The sequence below is a fragment of the Solanum tuberosum genome, unplaced genomic scaffold (genome assembly GCF_000226075.1).
Source record: "Solanum tuberosum cultivar DM 1-3 516 R44 unplaced genomic scaffold, SolTub_3.0 scf00072, whole genome shotgun sequence".
NCBI lineage: Eukaryota > Viridiplantae > Streptophyta > Magnoliopsida > Solanales > Solanaceae > Solanum > Solanum tuberosum.
Genome location: NW_006238999.1, coordinates 1,522,879 through 1,543,207, shown reverse-complemented (window position 1 = coordinate 1,543,207; position 20,329 = coordinate 1,522,879). Strand labels below are relative to the sequence as shown.

The 20,329-nt window shown below is 32.1% G+C and overlaps 4 protein-coding genes across 4 annotated transcripts; 2 read left to right on the top strand and 2 right to left on the bottom strand.

Moving 5' to 3' along the window:
* Nucleotides 1-102: 102 nt before the first annotated feature.
* On the bottom strand, nucleotides 103-5,898 carry LOC107060307 (dirigent protein 18-like). The gene is made up of 2 exons (XM_015308036.1): nucleotides 5,697-5,898; nucleotides 103-749 (listed from the first exon to the last, which is right to left on the bottom strand). Exons 1-2 carry the CDS (start codon nucleotides 5,896-5,898, stop codon nucleotides 103-105), a joined length of 849 nt encoding a protein of 282 aa, XP_015163522.1.
* LOC102598366 (ALA-interacting subunit 1-like) lies at nucleotides 5,412-7,457 on the bottom strand. The gene has a single exon (XM_006345860.2). It carries the CDS (start codon nucleotides 7,221-7,223, stop codon nucleotides 6,177-6,179), a length of 1,047 nt encoding a protein of 348 aa, XP_006345922.1. The 5' UTR covers nucleotides 7,224-7,457; the 3' UTR covers nucleotides 5,412-6,176.
* Nucleotides 7,458-10,150: 2,693 nt separating this feature from the next.
* On the top strand, nucleotides 10,151-12,451 carry LOC102598040 (60S ribosomal protein L35). The gene is made up of 4 exons (XM_006345859.2): nucleotides 10,151-10,252; nucleotides 10,569-10,704; nucleotides 11,338-11,494; nucleotides 12,146-12,451. Exons 1-4 carry the CDS (start codon nucleotides 10,249-10,251, stop codon nucleotides 12,218-12,220), a joined length of 372 nt encoding a protein of 123 aa, XP_006345921.1. The 5' UTR covers nucleotides 10,151-10,248; the 3' UTR covers nucleotides 12,221-12,451.
* Nucleotides 12,452-16,541: 4,090 nt separating this feature from the next.
* On the top strand, nucleotides 16,542-18,488 carry LOC102597723 (exocyst complex component EXO70A1). Its single transcript, XM_006345948.1, has one exon. It carries the CDS (start codon nucleotides 16,542-16,544, stop codon nucleotides 18,486-18,488), a length of 1,947 nt encoding a protein of 648 aa, XP_006346010.1.
* The last annotated feature ends 1,841 nt before the right edge of the window (nucleotides 18,489-20,329 follow it).

Sequence of the window (20,329 nt, the reverse complement as noted above, 5' to 3'; positions counted from 1 at the left end):
TCACCCTTAAAACAAATATAAAAATCTTGAACAATCAAGAATTACAATAGAGAAAGAAATTGTGAATTACAGCTCAATGATTACTCTAGCAAGTTACTAACTTTAACCAAGATAAACATTGAATGAAAGAATCTTATATGCTTCTTCATTTTTGTTAGATGTTACATTGACAATCTTGACAGTAGCATAGCCATTTGCATCATGATACTTTCCGGTACCTCCTATTACTGCTATATGTGATTCAAAAACATCGCCCCTATGCACCCCGAAAAACCTTAGACTATCTTCATACTCATTACCAAGAAAAGTAGTAGTCATCGCCATCATATGACTGCTACCGTCTTCTGAACTTGCTACATACATTCCTTGAGCTTTTCCCTTCAAAGATGAACCGTAAATGGAACCTTTGTATATGTCCTCATCGATTGTTATCACTGTCCCTAGTTCTAATTCTTGAAGTGTGGCTATAGCTGGGAATGTCATGCTGATCCCTTCCAAATCAAGCGTGTGAGTATGCAATCCGTTCATTCCAACATTTGGGTTTGTGTCGGTCAAGGGAATGCCTCCTACTGGAGGGAAATAGCCTAATGGTTTCGAGAAGGGAATTTGATGATGACTATTTACTCTTGTTGATGCAGGTCTTGATGAAGGGTGTTTTAGACTAAGAACATCTAGCATGTAAAAGGACGTTTCATGGCGTTCATGATGATGATTGTTCGTCGAGGAAGGATTGTTATTCAGAGTTCTAGCTGAAAATGATTGATTGCTCAATGTCAAGAAGAACAAGAACCAAGAAATGACTAGTTTGGAAGGAGACTTTAGCATCTTGATTGTTTGTAGAAGATATTTCAATAGGTTCTTTGAGAACTAAGTGAAAAAAGGGGAAATCTCCAATAATACTTTAACTTTTGAAGTGGAGTAGTTAATGTATTAATGAAGTAGTTAACATTGTTATGTTAGTTGACTTCTAAGGTCCTAAGGACCATTATTTCCTATCAAGAAAGTATAAAGGAAAAAAAAATACTTCTCGTTTTAATTTATTTGTTTGATTTTGACTGATTTTCAAATCTCGTGATTTTAAACTAAAAATATGTAGAATATACTAAAATGCCCTTTGATTTTGTGATCTTAATAGGTCTCAGAGGTAGAAATTCCTTGTAGATAATGAAGAAAGTCCTAAATCCAACTAACAGTCATCTTGGCCCACAAAAAGCGATATTTCAAGGCCGGACTCTTTATTTGCTCTAAGTCAATATTTTAACGAGCAATTTTACTTTCAACAATAACAACAACATACTAAGTGAAATCCCACAAGTGGGGTATGAGGAGAGTAGAGTGTATTCAGACCTTATCACTACCTTGTGAAGATAGAAAGGTTGTTTCCGAAAGATCCTCAGCTCAAGTGTATCAAACTTAGGTAAAAGAAGAAGAAAACGATGGAGAAAGCATAGTGATCAAAAATAATAGTGTAAAATGCCCCTAAATATGTTGGAGTCCGTAGTCAAAGGACAACTTTTTTTCTTCAAAAAACATAAACGGCATATCTTTCTTTTTTTAAATCCAAAAGGGCCAAGTTGCTCCTGAGAAAGCGATATCCTTTGCACATAATTAACTCAGTTGACTCCGTTAAAAAAAATACAATTAAAATTGCTTCCCCAACTGCAATTTTATCAAAAAAATAAATGAAATTAAAAGGGCAGCGATTTTTTCAATTTTTTTAAAATTATTTGTTGGTTCCCAATCAAAATACTAATAACTGGTTGTTGGTTCTTATATCCATAAAAAACTTTGTTACTCATCAAATAATTCTCAAAAATCCTCAAATATTCACATTCGACATCAAATTTTATGTGTTTTACCATTGACTAAAAATATTTACCATCGCTAGCTAATATAAATAACATTATACCTTAACTATACCCTTATTATAAATACGTCGAACGACTATTTAAGTTAATTTTTCAAATATATAAAAACACTCCCACACATGTGATCAGGAGAAAACAAATCCAAATTCTAATTAAAATAGGGAAGTGGTCGTTGGTTCTCATAATTATAAAAATAAAACCTTTGTTCCTCTCATCAAACAAAATTCTAAAAATCCAACATCAAATTCTATTTTTTTTCCTTTTTCTATTCTTTGGTCTCTTGGGATAAATTGTCGAGAATCTATCAAAAACAACCTCTCTATTAAGGTTTATGTCCAAACTCCACTTGTGATATTATACGAGGTATATTGTTGTTGGTCTCTTGGTTTAATTGTTGAGAATATATCTATTAAAGTATGTGTACACATTATCGGTTCAGACTCTGCTTGTGGGATTAAAATGAAAATTTTGATAATTCATATTTTACAAGTTAATTATGGGTTTCTAATGGATTGAGATTGTGATTACATGGATGGAGCTCGAATCCTCTTCGTTGAAAAATTACACCATACTTGCATAAACAAGGTTTAAATTATTTTATATGTATATATAGCAGATATTGAATCCTCCTAGCCTCTTTTTATGTTTACTTGTTTATATTTCGAATCTCGTGGTTATAACTTGAGTCATAAATATGGAGTCGCCTTTGGCAGGGAGAGGTTTTGCGTAGGACTTTTCGGCGCAAATCCAGATTAGTCGAGTCCCAAAGTAGATAGCGAACACTGGGTGGAAAACTAATTTTTTTAAAATAAGAATGTGTGTAAGGCTGCTTTATATCTTGGTTATTAATGTATACCCCTTGATGTATGTGAAAAAGGTGACTAATTTAACAAAAAAATTCAAAACAAACTGTTCTAGTCCAACCTAAGGTAAATTGAGGATAGGTGTAACAGTTATTCCGAGGGTCTATCAGAAACAGTCTCTCTACCTCCGAATGTAGGGGTAAAGTCTGCGTACACTCTACCCTTCCCAGACCCCATTTTGCAGGACTACACTGAGTATGTTGTTGTTGGTCTAAGATTTGCTTTGACAAACATTCAACATCTCAAAGTATGTTTTCAACTTGTGTTTAAGTTCCCTCTTTTCTTTTATTTTTTTGCAAATGATCAGAAGGCAGAATGGCGATGACAGATAACATACACAAGATTCAGAATCACATATCTATTGAGGATGCTGCAAGAATGAGTGTTTTGTCCCGAACGTGGAGATATATTTTGTAGGTGTCTAGATGATCATTTTGTAAGTTGGAGTGTTTTCATTGTCAACTTGTAGTATAGAGGATCCTTTATTTTGGTTCTTGTGGCGTTTTGCTAGCATCACTTGAAGGATTTTGCGTTGTTTATATAACTAAATATGTACACTAATAGTTTGTTTTTGTAATGCAGAGAACCAGATATAGTAAATAAGTTGAATCCCCTTGTTTTTCTTGGTGTGTTTACCTTTTATGTGTTGACAGTTGACACCTCTTAGTGAAAATACTGGCTCTACTATTGATTGTTACCGCCATTAGCTACAAAACTGTTTTGAAGGATAGTGTTAGCTTGTTGCAGATAATACATAGTCACCTCAATGAAACTTTATAATTTAGAACATGGAACTTTCTATATTCATATATAAAAGGTCTCATTGATTTCAAAAAATGTAATTCAAATATAACTAACAATTGGTTAAAATAAACTCGATTCTTATTTGTTTTGTCACTCTCCTTGGTTGGCATCTATTTCTGTCCTCACACTTAGTATAATATTAATATGATGAAAAAAATTCATCTTAATATATTGGGCGAAGTTGATATAATATAACTCTCGAAAAACGAAATGTGATAAATAGAAATGAATGAGCGGAATATGATTAATTAAAAGATAAATTAAGCAAGCACATAGTCTACTTTAATTAATACTCTTTGTATTTTAATTTACATGTCATAGTTTGAAATAAAAAATCAAACTTTTAAATTTTAACCTTAAAATTGGTACATGAAATCTTTAGGTTCTTAAAATTAAGTAATTGTTTGATCATAAATTTCAAATATTTTTCACTTTATAAAATTTATGGAGTTGAAGTTAAAGATGTAGTTATTTTTGGTTATATTTTTTACAAAAGATATTTATAAGTGAAATGTGGGTAAGTATCACTTAGAAAATACTTTATTCGTTCATTTTTACTTGTCACATTTTATTTTAGTACGAGCATCAATTTGACTAATTTTCGAAGCTAAACTGAACTAGATTGATTCAATATTTAAAATCTAATATTTAGATATTTAAAAAATATACAAAAAAACATCATAAGTGGCAATCCTTCTCATATTAATACGATGAAAAAATTTAAATTGAAGGTACAAACAAAACTTCAAATTCATATCAATCTAATTTCAAATCATAATTTTATATCGCTATAGCATGTCAAAGGAATAAGTACTTCATATCATTTTTTGCTAGAAAAAAAAATCTAAAGCTATATGCAGAACATTTCATGAAGAACTTCTACACAAACAGTTACTAGAAGACACGAGCTTTGACTCTCACCAAACTAGATGGTAGAATGCTCAAAGCAAACAGACCTTGTAGGCATGTTAGTTACCTCTAATTAGGGGTCGCGGGATCCCAATCATCTCACCATACCCCTCGATGGTAACGTATAGATAATCCACTCACACCATAGTGCGTAAGACAAGAAATGAACAGCTCCATCGAGCAATTACTTCCGCAGAGAGTAAATACATCATTGCATATCACTGTTTCCTAGCAAGTGAATCTAATACTATATGCAGAACATTTCACTAACTTGTACACAGATAGCTACTACAAGATGCAAGCTTTATCCCTCACCAACCTAGATGGTGGAAGGCTCAAGCCAAACAGACATAATCGGCATGTTAGTTGCCTCCTGGATTCCGATTCCACGACAAGTAAGTTGGATCTCCAAGTTACCTTGGCTTAAACTAGATACACAATCATGAAAACCATTGCCAGAAAGAAACACAATCCACCAGCAGTAAGATAAGACCAATCCAACTAGTTGTAGAAAGCACAAGCTTCTTCTTGCCATCAAAACTATAAGGTCAGGTTTATAATCTACTTGCACCACAGTACGTAAGACGAGAATGACGACACTTATCAAAGGATAAGTACTTCATTACATATCATTATTTCCTAGCAAATGAGTCTAAAGTTATATGCAGAACATTTCATAAAGAACTTGTACACAAACAGTTACTAGAAGACACAAGACTCGTGTCTCACCAAACTAGATGGTAGAATGCTCAAGCAAACAGACTTCATGGGCATGCTTGTTACAACCTGTTTCCGGTTCCACGACAAATAAGTTGGCTTAACTAGATACACAATTATGAAAGCCATAGCAAGAAAGAAACACAATTACCAACTTTTAGATAAGCAATACCAAAGAAAATCGTTCTTTCCACCAATCCAGCTAGTTGTAGAAAGCACAAGGTTCTTCTTTCCATCGAAACTATACATATCATAAATGCTTTGCAATATCACATTTATAATCTACTGGCATCATTCAAGTCTTTTAAGCAATTACTTCGATTGTACATACATAATTTTGAATAAACACTTATCAAAGGGAAAATACTTCATTACATATCATTGTTTCCTAGCAAATGAGTTTAAAAGTATATGCAGAACATTTCAAAAAAAAGAACCTGTAGACAGATAGCTGCTACAAGACACAAGCTTTGTCAACATCAACCTTAGATGGTAAAACGCTCGAGCCAACAGACTTCACGTGCATGCTAGTTACCTCCTGGGTTCCGGTTCCATGACAAATATGTTGGATCTCCAAGCTGCCTTGGCTTAACTAGATATACGACAGTGAAAGCCATAGCCAAAAAGAAACACAATCCACCTACAGTAAGATAAGCAATACCAAGAAAATCATTCTTTCCACCAATCCAGCTAGTTGTAGAAAGCACAAGGTTCTTCTTTCCATCGAAACTATACATATCATAAATGCTTTGCAATATCACATTTATAATCTACTGGCATCATTCAAGTCTTTTAAGCAATTACTTCGATTGTACATACATAATTTTGAATAAACACTTATCAAAGGGAAAATACTTCATTACATATCATTGTTTCCTAGCAAATGAGTTTAAAAGTATATGCAGAACATTTCAAAAAAAAGAACCTGTAGACAGATAGCTGCTACAAGACACAAGCTTTGTCAACATCAACCTTAGATGGTAAAACGCTCGAGCCAACAGACTTCACGTGCATGCTAGTTACCTCCTGGGTTCCGGTTCCATGACAAATATGTTGGATCTCCAAGCTGCCTTGGCTTAACTAGATATACGACAGTGAAAGCCATAGCCAAAAAGAAACACAATCCACCTACAGTAAGATAAGCAATACCAAGAAAATCATTCTTTCCACCAATCCAGCTAGTTGTAGAAAGCACAAGCTTCTTCTTTCCATCGAAACTATAAGTATTGTAATTGTTCAGTAACGTCACGTTTATTGTATCACCCGCCTCCAGATCCACCTCTATCTTCCCATACAACTTCCTAAACGTCGGAAGTGCAGCAGTTCTCATCCAAACAATTAGATCTTCTTGCTTGTCCAACGATTCATTCTTAAGCTGCCCACCCCCAATTAGCGGCCCAGTCTGAAAGTTTAATGGAAAAACATCTTTTCCAAACTTATGATCCCTATCACTCTTCCAAGCTATACCATTTTTGTTCACATTCAACAGCTGATTATTATTAACAGTAAAATTGTAAGTATCATTAAACAAACTCCAAGCAATCAACCCACAAGGCACAATTGGTTGACCATTAACACGATCTTCCGGGTCACAAGAACCAGTATCATCCCTTTTACTAGCACTTTTCAACTGCTGATCGCTTCGACTTTTAACATACCTACGATGATTCTGATAATAATTCTCAAGCTGATAATAAACATAAATAGGCTGCTTCATTCTCTTAGGCACAGTCAAAGTCCTAACACATGTTTTATCTATGCTAGAATTAGTTATAAACCCAATTTTATCATCTGTCGAATTCAGTGGCACACATACAGAATCATAACGATCAACAATTTCAACAACATCTCTAGATGCTAAAAGTGAAACAACCCCAATTGGGATAAACACAATACCAACAAGTAAAAATACAGAAATCACCCATTTTGGAGTTAGAATCGGTTTGCAAGCTGGAAGTTCCTGTTGAGTGAATCTTGAATACTTGGGTCGGTTTGAATTTCTTCTAATTGAAGTGTTATCATCAGATCCAGCACCCCCAGTAGTTGAAGATGAAGGGTTCATCTTTTTTTGTTTTCAACTCAAAATCAACTAAAACACAAAATCAGTTGAACCCAGATGATTTTTTGATGAATTTTTGAGAAATTTTTGGAGAATCTGAAGAAAGTGATGAATTTGAGAAATGGGTTATCGCTGTAATTAAGGAATTTTGATCGGAAATCGGAATATATGGAGACGATTAGCTGTATGTTTACTCGTTTTTAGGGATTTAGTTTATTCAAGACTGCCTGCTTTTGACTTTGAAAAGTATTAAAACGACGACGACTTGATCCACGTTTCTGTTTCTTTGCTACTCTCTCCGTTTCAATTTTTTCGTCATACTTTCCTTTTTAGTCCGCTAAAATATTACTCCCTCCGTCCCATTTTATATGATGTACTTTGATTTGGCACAAACTTTAAGAAAAATGGAAAGACTTTTAAAACTTGTGGTCCAAAATGAATGATAGAAATTTGTGTGGTTGTAAATCATTTCATTAAGGGTAAAAAAGACATTTTATAGGCAAATTGTTACTTAAAATAGAAATGTGTCATTCTTTTTGGGACTGACTAAAAAGGAAAGTAAGTCATATAAATTGGGACAGAGGGAGTACTATTATACTCTCTTCGTTTCTATTTATCTTCATTCTTATCAAAAATAGATGTTCCTTAATATCTGTGATTTAACAAAATCTATACATAAATAGTTATTGATCTTGAATATGTTCCTTAATTTTTCGTTCTTCTTCTTATTTACCCTTGAGAGTTATTAATCTTGAAAGTATAAATTTGACTGACATAGAAAAAACTAAATGGTAATTCATCTTTATTGGTCATTTAAATTAATCAAAATAAATTAATTTATGTTATTCAAGAGACCACTAACCATAAATAAAGGTATAATGGTAAACTTACCTAATTTCTTAAGATGCGTGAAATATAAAATAGTGACATATAAATAGGAACGAAAGAAGTATTACACATGGTATGTTTGCATTTCGATATATTTGACAACAACAACAACAACAACAATAAACTCAATGTATTCCAATAACGTAGGGTTTGAAGATGATAGAATGTAGACATACCTTATTATTACCTTAGAAGTAGAAAGATTGTTTCCGATAAACACTACTCAAGACACTTTGACATATTTAACATATCTTTAGTTTATAACTATAAGATTCAAAATTTTTTGTATTAAATTAAAATCAGATAAATAAATTTAAACGGAGTGGATACATTCTAGAAAGAGAGGGTGAAGGTTACAAGGAAGATTCTTGTGATTGACGAGTAGGTAGGGTGGCGTGGGTAGGATGCCATAAGAGTAAATTTTCCCAAAAAAATTCTCACATAGGGTGGACCATATTAGTATATACTTTATTTGTATTTATACATTTAATTTTAAGATTAATGAATTGATAAATCAAAGTGAAAAATAATTAACCATGGTTAAGGTTTAAGAAGTGTATAGTAAACAAGATATGTAGTGGTATAATAATTTTGGTTATCTACTTGTTTACTAGTTGAATATTGAGTTACAATTTTAGAAAACTAATACAACAAATTTCATTTATGAGCTTTTAAATTGGTACTATAATTAGAATTTGATAAAATCACCTTCAAACAATCACATTGAATATTTGTATGATTAAAATTCAGGCATTCAATATTTTTCTAGTTAATAATCCTATAAATTCAAGTAAAAATATTAAAAAATTATTGCTAAAACTTTAAATCGAAAGTCTTACAACTTCAGTCTCAAACGTCAAAAGTTAATTTCCAAGTGGCTAAACATGCATAACTCTATATACTACAACTATTGCTTAAATGAAAATCTTTATACAAATAGCCAACTGATTTTATTATTTATTTTCTAACCGATACACATAAAAACAAATAGACATGTATTCTCATAAAGAGAGGGCCAGAAAAGATCAATGAAATATTAGAGCGCGAGCTAGCTAATCTACCAACAAGTCCTGAATTTCTCATCCACGAAGGTAAACTTGGGCTCATTGAATAAAAACACTCAAGTTGAAGGCCAATGAGTGATTGCGACAACTATGGACCCCTTAACTAGGTTACACTAAAATTATATAATTATACACATATATTACATATACTTTATATAATTTTCATCTATTTTTTATTAAAACAAATTGTATGAACGACCATTTAGGTTAATTCTTGGAAAAATTGTATATAATAGCAAACTATTAATTCAAATTAAATGTTATACTATAATTTACTTTATTTCCAATTCGCAACTACTGTTTCATATAATTTGCTATAGCAATTTCTCCGAGAGAAAGGACAAGAAAATGGTTGCTTCTTTGGCCGTTGTTACAAAACTGGCGGGATTCAGAAATAGAGTATACAAGAAAAATTATTTTTTTTCATGAATTTTCAAATACATATACAAATTCAACTAATACAAATTTTTATTTATATACATATTACACATATATACATATACAACTGAAAAGCACAACAAAAAGAACATATATTTATACAAATTGCAATGAGAGATTTGATATACAAACGTTTTATTTCGATTCAATTGTATACAAATTCAAATTTTATGCAGCTATACAAACACATAAAATTGAATTGAGAGACTGCTAGCGATTTATACAAATGAGAGGACAACGATTTATACAAACGGCTGCCAGCGAAATTATACAAATTTGAAGAGGAGTCAGCGAGTTATACAATCTGATGCTCCATATCAAACATAAAGTTTGCTATGGAGCGCAATTATACAAACTATAGCTATAACATACAATTTTTATTTTTATGTTTGCTATATGTGAAAGTTGCTCTTAATTCTTTGATCAGAACAATCGATCAATACGGGCTAACCCATAATTTAACTATATGGGCCAACTAATTACTAGGCAAGTCCAGCCCAAAAGAGAACTTAAGACAAAGCCCAGTATATAACCCTATAATATACCCCTAATTCCGTCCATATTCCATTTAGGGTTTCAGAATCAACACTCACGAGCCGCCGCCGCCGCCTCTGTAGCTATCTCCACCAACATCAACAATGGGTACGTATACTCAAATCACTGTAAAATCGCTAATTCTGAATCAATTTTATAGTTTTTCTTCAATATTTGTGATTTATACGGTTAAAAATAGTCTATCGTAGTGATTTTCAGTTTAGGTATAGTTTGTTTGATTGATTGATTTGTTACAATTTTGTGATTTATGATGAATTTGAACGTAAACGGAGGGGAGTTCATACAGAGGTTTCATGTAGTTGAAATTGTGATTAATTTGGAAGTGAGGAGGAGTTGATTGATATTGATTCGTAAATCTGATGTAGTTTTGGTGGTTAATTTTGTGTTTTTGGTTAAAATGCAGCCAGAATCAAGGTTCATGAGCTGAGGAACAAGTCGAAGCCTGATCTACTGACTCAGTTGAAGGATTTGAAGGCAGAGCTTGCTCTTCTTCGTGTTGCCAAGGTCACTGGTGGTGCTCCTAACAAGCTCTCCAAAATGTATGCATTCTGTCTTTGTTTGAGTTAATTTAATATTTGTTTGGATTTAGTATAATTTCGCTTGAGATTAGTATATTGCAAGTGATTAGTGTGATTGCGAAAGCATACAGTTGAAATGAGCTACATGTACATTACTTATCTTATATTGCACCCCGAATGACACTCGGTATGATTAACAATATTGTTCTGTATAGTTCGATCCATTAATTGCGAATTACTTTTCAAGTGTTGTCTTTTTTCCCACTTGACATATATAACCAGTCAAGCTCACTTCAAGTGAGTGATTGGGAGCATTGCTAGAAACCTTGTAATATGAGAGTGAAGCAGTTTGTATGCTATTAATGGCTTGTTATTAGTGAAGCTTATTATTCTAACATCGTACGGAGACTTGGTATTGGTGATCTTTTGAAATGGAGTATTGGTGTTTATACTCATAGCATGCAAGAAAAACTTTGTTGGTGGTGTCTTTGCAATAAAAACGTAGTTGGTGGTGTCTTTTCTTAGTTTGGTGACTAAACAATAGAATGAATCAACTAATGCATATGTTATGGCTATTATCAATTTGAGTGTTGTATGGCTTTGTTTATACTTTTGATATCGACCCTGATTATCTTAATGATTGTGTGGATGCAGCAAGGTGGTAAGGTTGTCTATTGCCCAGGTTCTGACTGTAATTTCACAGAAGCAAAAGGCTGCTCTTAGGGAAGTTTACAAGAACAAGAAATACCTGCCTCTTGACCTGCGCCCAAAGAAAACTAGGGCCATCCGCAAACGTTTGACCAAGCACCAGGTAATCCTTGATTTTAGCCTTCAACTAGTGTTTATGCACTTAGAGCTATTGAGCTTCTGGGGTCTTAATTTTGCAATGCATATGTTACTCTTTGTTATATACACGGCTTCCTCTATCCCATTAAGAATGAAACTATTGCTATTTAGTGAGTATAGTATTTATTTATTTTTGGCTACTCCTTCCGTCCTGATTTTATGGGACACACTTACCCTTTTAGACTGAATGTCTCCTTTCGATAATTAGACACAATTTATCTTTAGAATTCTCCTTAATGATATATAACCACACAAAATGCTAGGGTTTGTTTTAAACCACAACTTTCAAAAGTCTTCCATTCTTTCTTTAACTTTATGCCAAGTCAAACAGTGCCACGTAAATTGAAACAGAGGAGAGCTATGTTTGCAACATTTTTTCAAATAGTTTTAAATAGATATTGTATCCGGATCCTAACAACTTGTTACAACAGAGGGCTTTCTCTTTTTAAACAATGAATGTGGATGAGGGGTGTTTGTGATGCTATGCTGCCACAGTTTTCTTCAATATCTCCTGCATCTTCTGTTTTCTCTTTTCTAGCAATGTCATTGATACCTAACTACTAGTGTAAAACAACATAATTAATGACATTAACTTAAACTCTTTATATCCTCACAGGCGTCTTTGAAGACGGAGAGGGAGAAGAAGAAGGAGATGTACTTCCCTTTGAGAAAGTATGCTATCAAAGTGTAGGCTAGGATCTAATTTCGCAGAAATTTTGGTGTTTGAATCAGGATATATATTGGTTTAAACCATTTATCATGCAAATTTTGTTTAGTTTGCTTTTGTTTGGCACTTGTGACATTAGAAACATGACTAATATGGAGCTTTATTTGTTCCTAGTATCAAGTGCTTGCCTATTTTATGTTATTAAAAGTACCTTTTTCATTAGGTATCTTATGCCATGTTGAGATTTTTATTTGATCCTAGTGGGTTTTAAAAGTCTATTTTGACTTGGTTAGACAAATTATTGCTTGATTAAGTAGGGCATGTTGCCGTTAGCACCTTGAATGGAATTCAATTAATGTCATAGTAGCAACTTACACAAGTTGATATGTACATGTCTTGTGCTCACACTTATTTTTCTAGAATATCTCATAGACGAGCGCAAACAACACGTAATGTGTGGATTAAACGCATTATGATTTTACTATTTTATTGTACTATAGTTTAATATTGAAGTTTAGAAGAACAAAGGGATGAGTTTTGAATTTTGTGCCAACTAGTGGGATTGAGTTGTTTCTCCCTTAGAGCATTGGGTATGGAAAAATCTTTGGCAGGAACTCTTCCTTGGAGGTCCTATGTGGTGTGAAATTGGCTTAGTCGGACTTTAATGTGTGTACTAAAAACCATATGGAAAATCAAAAGAAGAAGAAAACAACTAGTTCTCGGGGTATCTTAGGTACCGCGTGAAATTAGTCTAAACTAAAGATCCTTTAATTTTGATTAGTACATTACAAAATCTTTAACAAATCAAATCTCTTTATCATTGCTTAGTCGTAGATTTGAGTCGATTAGGTAGTAGTGAATAAATAAATAAAAACAAACATTTTAGTGACCTTAGTACATTACAAAATCTTTAACAAATCAAATCTCTTTATCATTGCTTAGTCGTAGATTTGAGTCGATTAGGTAGTAGTGAATAAATAAATAAAAACAAACATTTTAGTGACCATCAACGTGCCTTTTTTTCAAAGGATTATAATAATAGTTATGATCTGAGATTAATGACAGAAATGCAATGGACTAATCACTAATTCTACATTATACGTGCAACCCTCAAAATTTTCTTCTACTTTTTTGTTTGTCTCTTATGCCTAACATTATTCAAGAATTATTATTGAATTGGTCCAAAACATATATTTTTTGGTAACGGTCAAAAGAAATTATTCTAACATATAGTATTATATTAGTCATTAGAGCAATTATGAAGATAAGATATGAGTATAATTTAGTTGACTACTAGAAAACTAACTCGTGCTATTTATTACTAATATTAAAAATAAATAGCAACTTCGTTTAATCAACCAAAGTTATTGTAGACATGTTTACGCGTAGCCCATGTGATTGCTCATTAAAATAATGCAAACCAACATTTTTCATTAATAAGATATTTAGTGTGATATTATAAGTGAAGTCGGGAGAGATAGTATTGGAGCGAGGATTTGTATTAAGGAGGTCCAATTTATGAAAAAGTAAACACATGAAGAAGTCGAAGGGTGTTTAACATCTAATATAGATATGTTTAATCCCTTTCGACTTCTTCGTGTGTTTGCTATTTCATATTTTGAATTTCCTTAATTCGTGCAAATTTTGGCTCCATACTTTACTTATGATATATATAAAATAATTTTAATCGTGTATAAATAATGTAATCATCCATCGAATGAGATTCAAATGACTCCCTCAATCCTACTTTGTTTCGCCCCTGTGGAGAGGGTGATATGTATAAATCTTACTGCTATCTTTGTGAGGTGCATAGATTGCTTCGTATAAAGATACCCAAGTACTCAAGAAAAATTGTTAACCTTTTCTTTTTCTTTTTTTTCAAAATCAATGGTATTTGGACTAGTTTACGTATAATTTCTGTTTATAGTATAGGTGCTGGATAGTTCATCCTATCAATATATGTATCAGGTAACTTCAGTTGTGTTTGGGCCACGTATTGGGTAACATTAATGGTGCTCGAGCCATATATCAGATAACTCTGATGGTATATGTCTAGTTTATGCACAACCCAATAAATAACGAAGATATATAACTCAACCCATCAGACTTGAGCAAATGAACCAAAAAACTCATAATTTTCTCTATTTTATTGATCACTAGGACACACCTTCGCTTAAAGGTGAAATAATTTTTTTCTTCAAATAATTTCAACATTAGAAATTATTAGCTAGAAAAATATAGCTTTAATGGAATAAGCAATTTGACTGTAATTTCCAATTGGAAGTCATTTTAATGAACTGAAAGTCGTTTTATTGTTAAAGGTGGACCCATGCTCCATATAAATTAGTTAGTCAATATAGTCTATTTATTCAAAATATAATTATTGCTATTAAGAAAAAAAAATATAACAAAATGTACATTTAAATCATTTGGAAAAAACAAGCCCAATTTATCTAGGAAAGACAAATATTTTCCAACTGAAAAAAAGAAGAATATATGGTTATTTGCTTCTTCTTTTTCTCTCGATCTTTAATTTATACCTCTCATAATAAATACTAATTTTTGGTTGGATATAATTTTTTATTTTTGTATATAACATTTCACAAGTTATATAATGATTTTAGTTTTTAAAGAATTTATGTTCCACTAGGCATAAGTTCGACTGTTAAATAATAAAATTAAAAATTAATTCATCTGAATAGAGAAAATGTAAGATCAATTTATTTAAAGGAAAAAACGTGCAATTTTATGAAGAATATATATGTAATATGGACCATGATGAAATGGTCACAACTGAAAAAACCATAATACCAACCCCCATTCAACACCTTCCAGGTTGTTTCCTTAGTCAAACTAATTACATTATCTGTGAAAATAGGAAATAATAATAATGATAATAAAGTAATGATATTTTCTTATTATCTATTTAATATGTTAATATAGAACTTATACCAAAATTCCATGAAAAAATGTGGAAGCATCTAATGGAAAAGAGGTGGCTTGGCATGGAAGAAATGAGTGGTCAATGACTCATGCAGAATTAGAATTTAAAGTTTATGGCTTTTATATTAATCTGTTTAAATAAATATATATTATAAATATGAGGTTACAATTAAATACATATAAATATTCAATCAATTTCTTAATATATACACATAGTTTGGATAAAAAATATTATGTCATGTGAATCGATAACTTAGAAGCTTGGTTTGCCCCCTAGTCTAAGATACAAATGTGAAAATCTTGAGCAAATTATAAATTGAAAAGCCATAAGGTAGGAGTGATTAAATTATAGCTTCGATCAATTTTGGCTCATAAATATTTCGAATGTATACTAAATACGTAGATAAGTCAAAAGATGTTTATATAAATCAGTTTGATCAACTTATCGTTTGCCTAAACACCCTCTAAATTTCTCTAGATCTAACATAACAACTTTAGGGCATTATAAATATATACCAATGGACAAGAGGATCCTTGATGCAATAGTAAGAGTTGTCGCCAGTGACCTATTGGTCATGAGTTCAAACTGTAGAAATTTTTTATTGTAGGAACACAAAGTAAGACTACGTACAAATTATAATATATATCACGATTCGATCCTTCACCAAACTTGCACATACAGAAAGCTTTGTGCATTGACCTACTAGTTTCTTAAAAAATTTATTTTAATATGAACCATAAAGATTATTTTTTTGGATTTGTAATCATAGATTGGGATGACCATAGACTTTAGAATTTGATTTGTATCCATACATTGGGATGACCAGTCAAATTCAATGCCCAACTCAACCCTCATCTTTAGGATCTAAAATTTATTTTAATAATTTTGGTGGAGTTTTGTCAAACAGTATCTCAGTTCAAATCAAGGACTTAAAATTGCTCTTACAACCAATATTGGTTATAATGAAATGATTGTAATTCCTCTATCCTTAATCAGATATTTCAGGTTCAGTCCCGAAAATGAAAAAAAAAATCATGTTTGGAGCGCCACCTCCAAAAATGAGCCCTCCAATTCACTAATCTAAATTAATCAGACTTTATTACAGATATCGAACACCAAGTGGGAAACCAGAAAAAGATAAAATATGCTCTTAGAAGATGCAATTGTCAACAAATCCAGCTGTATTGGCTCTTTCTTACCTCAAAGTTTCAAAAAAAAATCTAACGTCTTAATCAAGTCCATTTAGTGTACCAAGTCAATTTTTCCCTCTTCTATTTAAACTCTCTTATCATAACTATTATTCCTACACCAAATATTCACAATAACTTTCTTTACTACAAGATCAAGAATCATTACTCTTTCGTTTCGATACAAAAATAAATAAATATTTTTTTCCACAAAATGGCGATTCTTGACATGTCTAAGAGAGAACCATCATCACCATCGACACCACAGAGAGCCAAGAAGAGCCTATTCTCTTTCGTGAAAACCACTTCATCCCTCTCTTCCTTTTCTAGTCATATACCTCCTCAGAAACCTTCGTTGACATTCTCTCGATCTATCATGGAAGAGAATATTGATAACGCGGACACTATTATCAAAAAATGGGATCATAAAGAATCGTCTAACGAAAAATTCACTTCACTCTTTCAAGAAGACAGAAAAGAAGCCAAAGAATACATTCAATGTGTCAAAGACTTGAAAAAAGCTATGCATTTTTTTGTTACACAACATTCAACTTGTAACAAACTTGTACTTGCACAAAACTTGATGCAAAAGGCTATGAAAAGACTAGAAAATGAATTTTACCAAATTTTGTCAACAAAAAAGGAGCATTTGGATCCTGAATCAGTATCCAAGTCTAGTCAATCCTCACACATATCGAGGTCGATTTCAGTTGATTCTTCTGAATCAACTGACCTCGGAAATGAGATTCAGCACACTACTAGTGCTGAATCCATTTCCGAGGCTGAACATCTTTCACTTCTAACAATGTCTGATCTCAAAATGATCGCGGATTGTATGATTGACTCTGGCTATGCAAAAGAGTGTTGGAAGATCTACAGGATCATCAGGAAATCTATCGTCGATGAAGGACTCTATCGTCTTGGAATTGAATCGCGTAGCTCAGCTTATGTTAACGCGATGAAACCAAATGTTCTCGAACATCAAGTCAAGCATTGGATTGATTCAACTAAAATCGCGGTGAAAACACTCTTCTATGGAGAGAGGTTTCTTTGTGATCATGTTTTTTCAACCTCGAAAACGATCAATGAAACATGTTTTAGTGATATAGCCAAAGAAGGAGGAATCGTTTTGCTTAAATTTCCTGAGGTCGTTGCAAAGACGAAGAAATCACATGAAAAGATTTTTCTTTTAATGGATTTACACGAAACAATAGCTGAACTATTGCCAGAGATCGAATCAATCTTCTCGTTTGATTCGATCTCATCTGTCAAAGTTCAAGCTGTTTCGTCATTAAATAAACTTAAGATCTCTGTTCTAAATATCATCTCTGATTTCGAGCTGTCAATACAGAGGAATTCCTTGAAAACACCAGTTCCTGGTGGGGGAATTCATCCGTTAACCAACTCTGTTGCGGAATACTTAGCTTCGTTAGCAAGCTACAATGGAGTCCTCTCATATATCATTTCTGACTCTACATCAACAACGGAATTTTCTGAAACTTATTTCGACAGTGCATTGATAAGTGAAACGCCCAAAAATTCATCAGTCTGTGCTAAATTGGCTTGGATTGTACTCGTCCTGCTTTGCAAACTCGATTGCAAAGCAGAGTTGTACAATAACATCGCGTTATCCTATCTCTTCTTAGCTAACAATATCCAATTCATTATCGAGAGGGTACGTGGAAGTGCCCTCAGGATCATATTGGGAGACGAATGGATATTGAACTTGGAGAGAAAGGTAAAGTTGTATTCAACAAAATACGAAAATGTAGCTTGGAATAAGGTGTTTATGTGTTTGCCTCAGAGTTTAGATCCCTCGATTTCCTCTGATATGATTAAGGAACACTTCAAACGATTCAATGAATCGTTTGAAGAAACGTATCAGAGACAGAAATCTTGGGTTGTACCTGATAGGACTCTACGAGACGAGATCAAAGTATCGATTGCAAGAAAATTGGTGCCTTTTTATAGGGATTTTTATGAGTACTATATGGTAGTATTGAGTGGGGAAAAAGATTTGGAGGTGTTGGTAAGATTTTCACCTGATAATATTGGGAATTGTTTGTCTGATTTATTTCATGAAAATGTTAGGTCAAGGAGTTTAATATTGTCATCATCAACATCATTGCCAAATTCATGTGTTTGGCAATGTATTTCTTAAATAATGTGTACTAAGTACTGTATGTTGCTCGGACTCTTTAAAAATGTTACTGGATCCTCAAAAAGTAATGTGTTCTTGGGGGATACCATACATGTGGGACAACGTTTTTGAAGAGGTCCGAGCAACATAGATTACAAGTTGTTGATTTTAATACTCGAAGTTATCTCAAGTCTTGAAGAATTCTAAGTAAATTGTGTGCTTGATTGCCCATGAGTTCTATTTTGAATAGAGAAGTATTAAATTAATAAATGTTGTGGGATTCTCAAAAAATAATTTATTTTTGAAGGATTTGATACTGATGTGACAATATTTTTGAAAAGGTCAGAGCAACATAGATTACAAGTTGTTGGTTTCAATACTAAAAAGTTCCCTCCCTAAAAAATAAGTAAATTGTGTGCCTAATTGTCCATGAGTTCTATCTTGAATCTAGCAGTATTAAATAATTATATTAAATTTTATTGCCAAAGAGATATATTTACTAAAACATTATGAATGAATATGTTACTTTTTTTCTAGCATTACAGAATATATTTTTACTTTTTTTTCTTTGTTGCACATTTTTAAAACTAAAGCCCACCTTTTAAGTTCGATTAGCGCTTAATGCCCAATTAGGTTTGGAGTGTTATTGAAAGATTTTCGCCTTTGATAACACTTCTAGTTGCTGCCTATAAGGATTTTACAATATTAATCAGAATGCTAGATAATGAAAATAAAATGGAATAATGTTGAATGCATAACAAAAGTATTTTTGGCTATGTTTGCTCAAACTTTTTAAAAATATTAACGAATGTTTCTCAAATTATTAAAAAATAAATCAAGAAAAATATATTTATCATAGGTTGTTTTCTTTTTGTTTTATTTGGGCCAGTCACTATTGGGTCGGCTAAATTTTTGTTGGGCCTCTTTTTTCATTATAAAATCGGCCCAATGGACATATTAACTTCTTTTTTAAAAAAGAAAAGGAAAGAAAGTAGGGGAAACTACATAAATTGGCCATAAAATCCAAAATAATTACAAGTTCATACTCAAATCCAAAGTAATTCTTGAAATATTCATTCTCTCATAAATAATTACAGTCCATACGCTCCACTCGTTAAGAGTGATAATATATATATATATATATATATATATATATATATATATATATATATATATATATATATATATATATATATATATATATATATATATATATATATATATATATATATATATATATATATATATATATATATATATATATATTGTATTGTATTGGTATCATTAAGGTTTCTTGTTAAAAAATTACTCATTAGTCAATAATACTATAAGAGTATGTATGTATATATCTAGTATTTATACCTCTCTTCTTATAATTCCATAAGTAGTCTTAAAGTGAAGGTTGCGATCTTCAGCCTTAGGGAGGAACAGTGAGGAAGTAGCCGTAAAACTGAGGTTGTTAGGCGAAAAACTGTTCATGGCCTGAAGGGAGAACTTCTGCGGAAGTGATAAGGACTATTCATCGAAGAAAGAGGAGGAAGGTATATATGCAAACTTTTGTTTCATATTATTAATTCTACAATACATTATATTGCATACATTACTTAGACATAGGAAAAAATACTTAGTACCTATAGGGAATTAAAAATATATGAACAATCATGCTATTTGCATCATGCTGTTGCATATATACTTGCTTATATTAGCATAAAATGAAATTTTTGCAAAGATCGTTGCATAATATAAGAAAAAGAGCTTGGGAGCATAAAAAAGCATATACTGATTTAGTATCAATTCAGTGAAATTATCAGCCTTAATGATACCAATCAAGTGTATGATACTGATTTAGTATCAATTAAGCG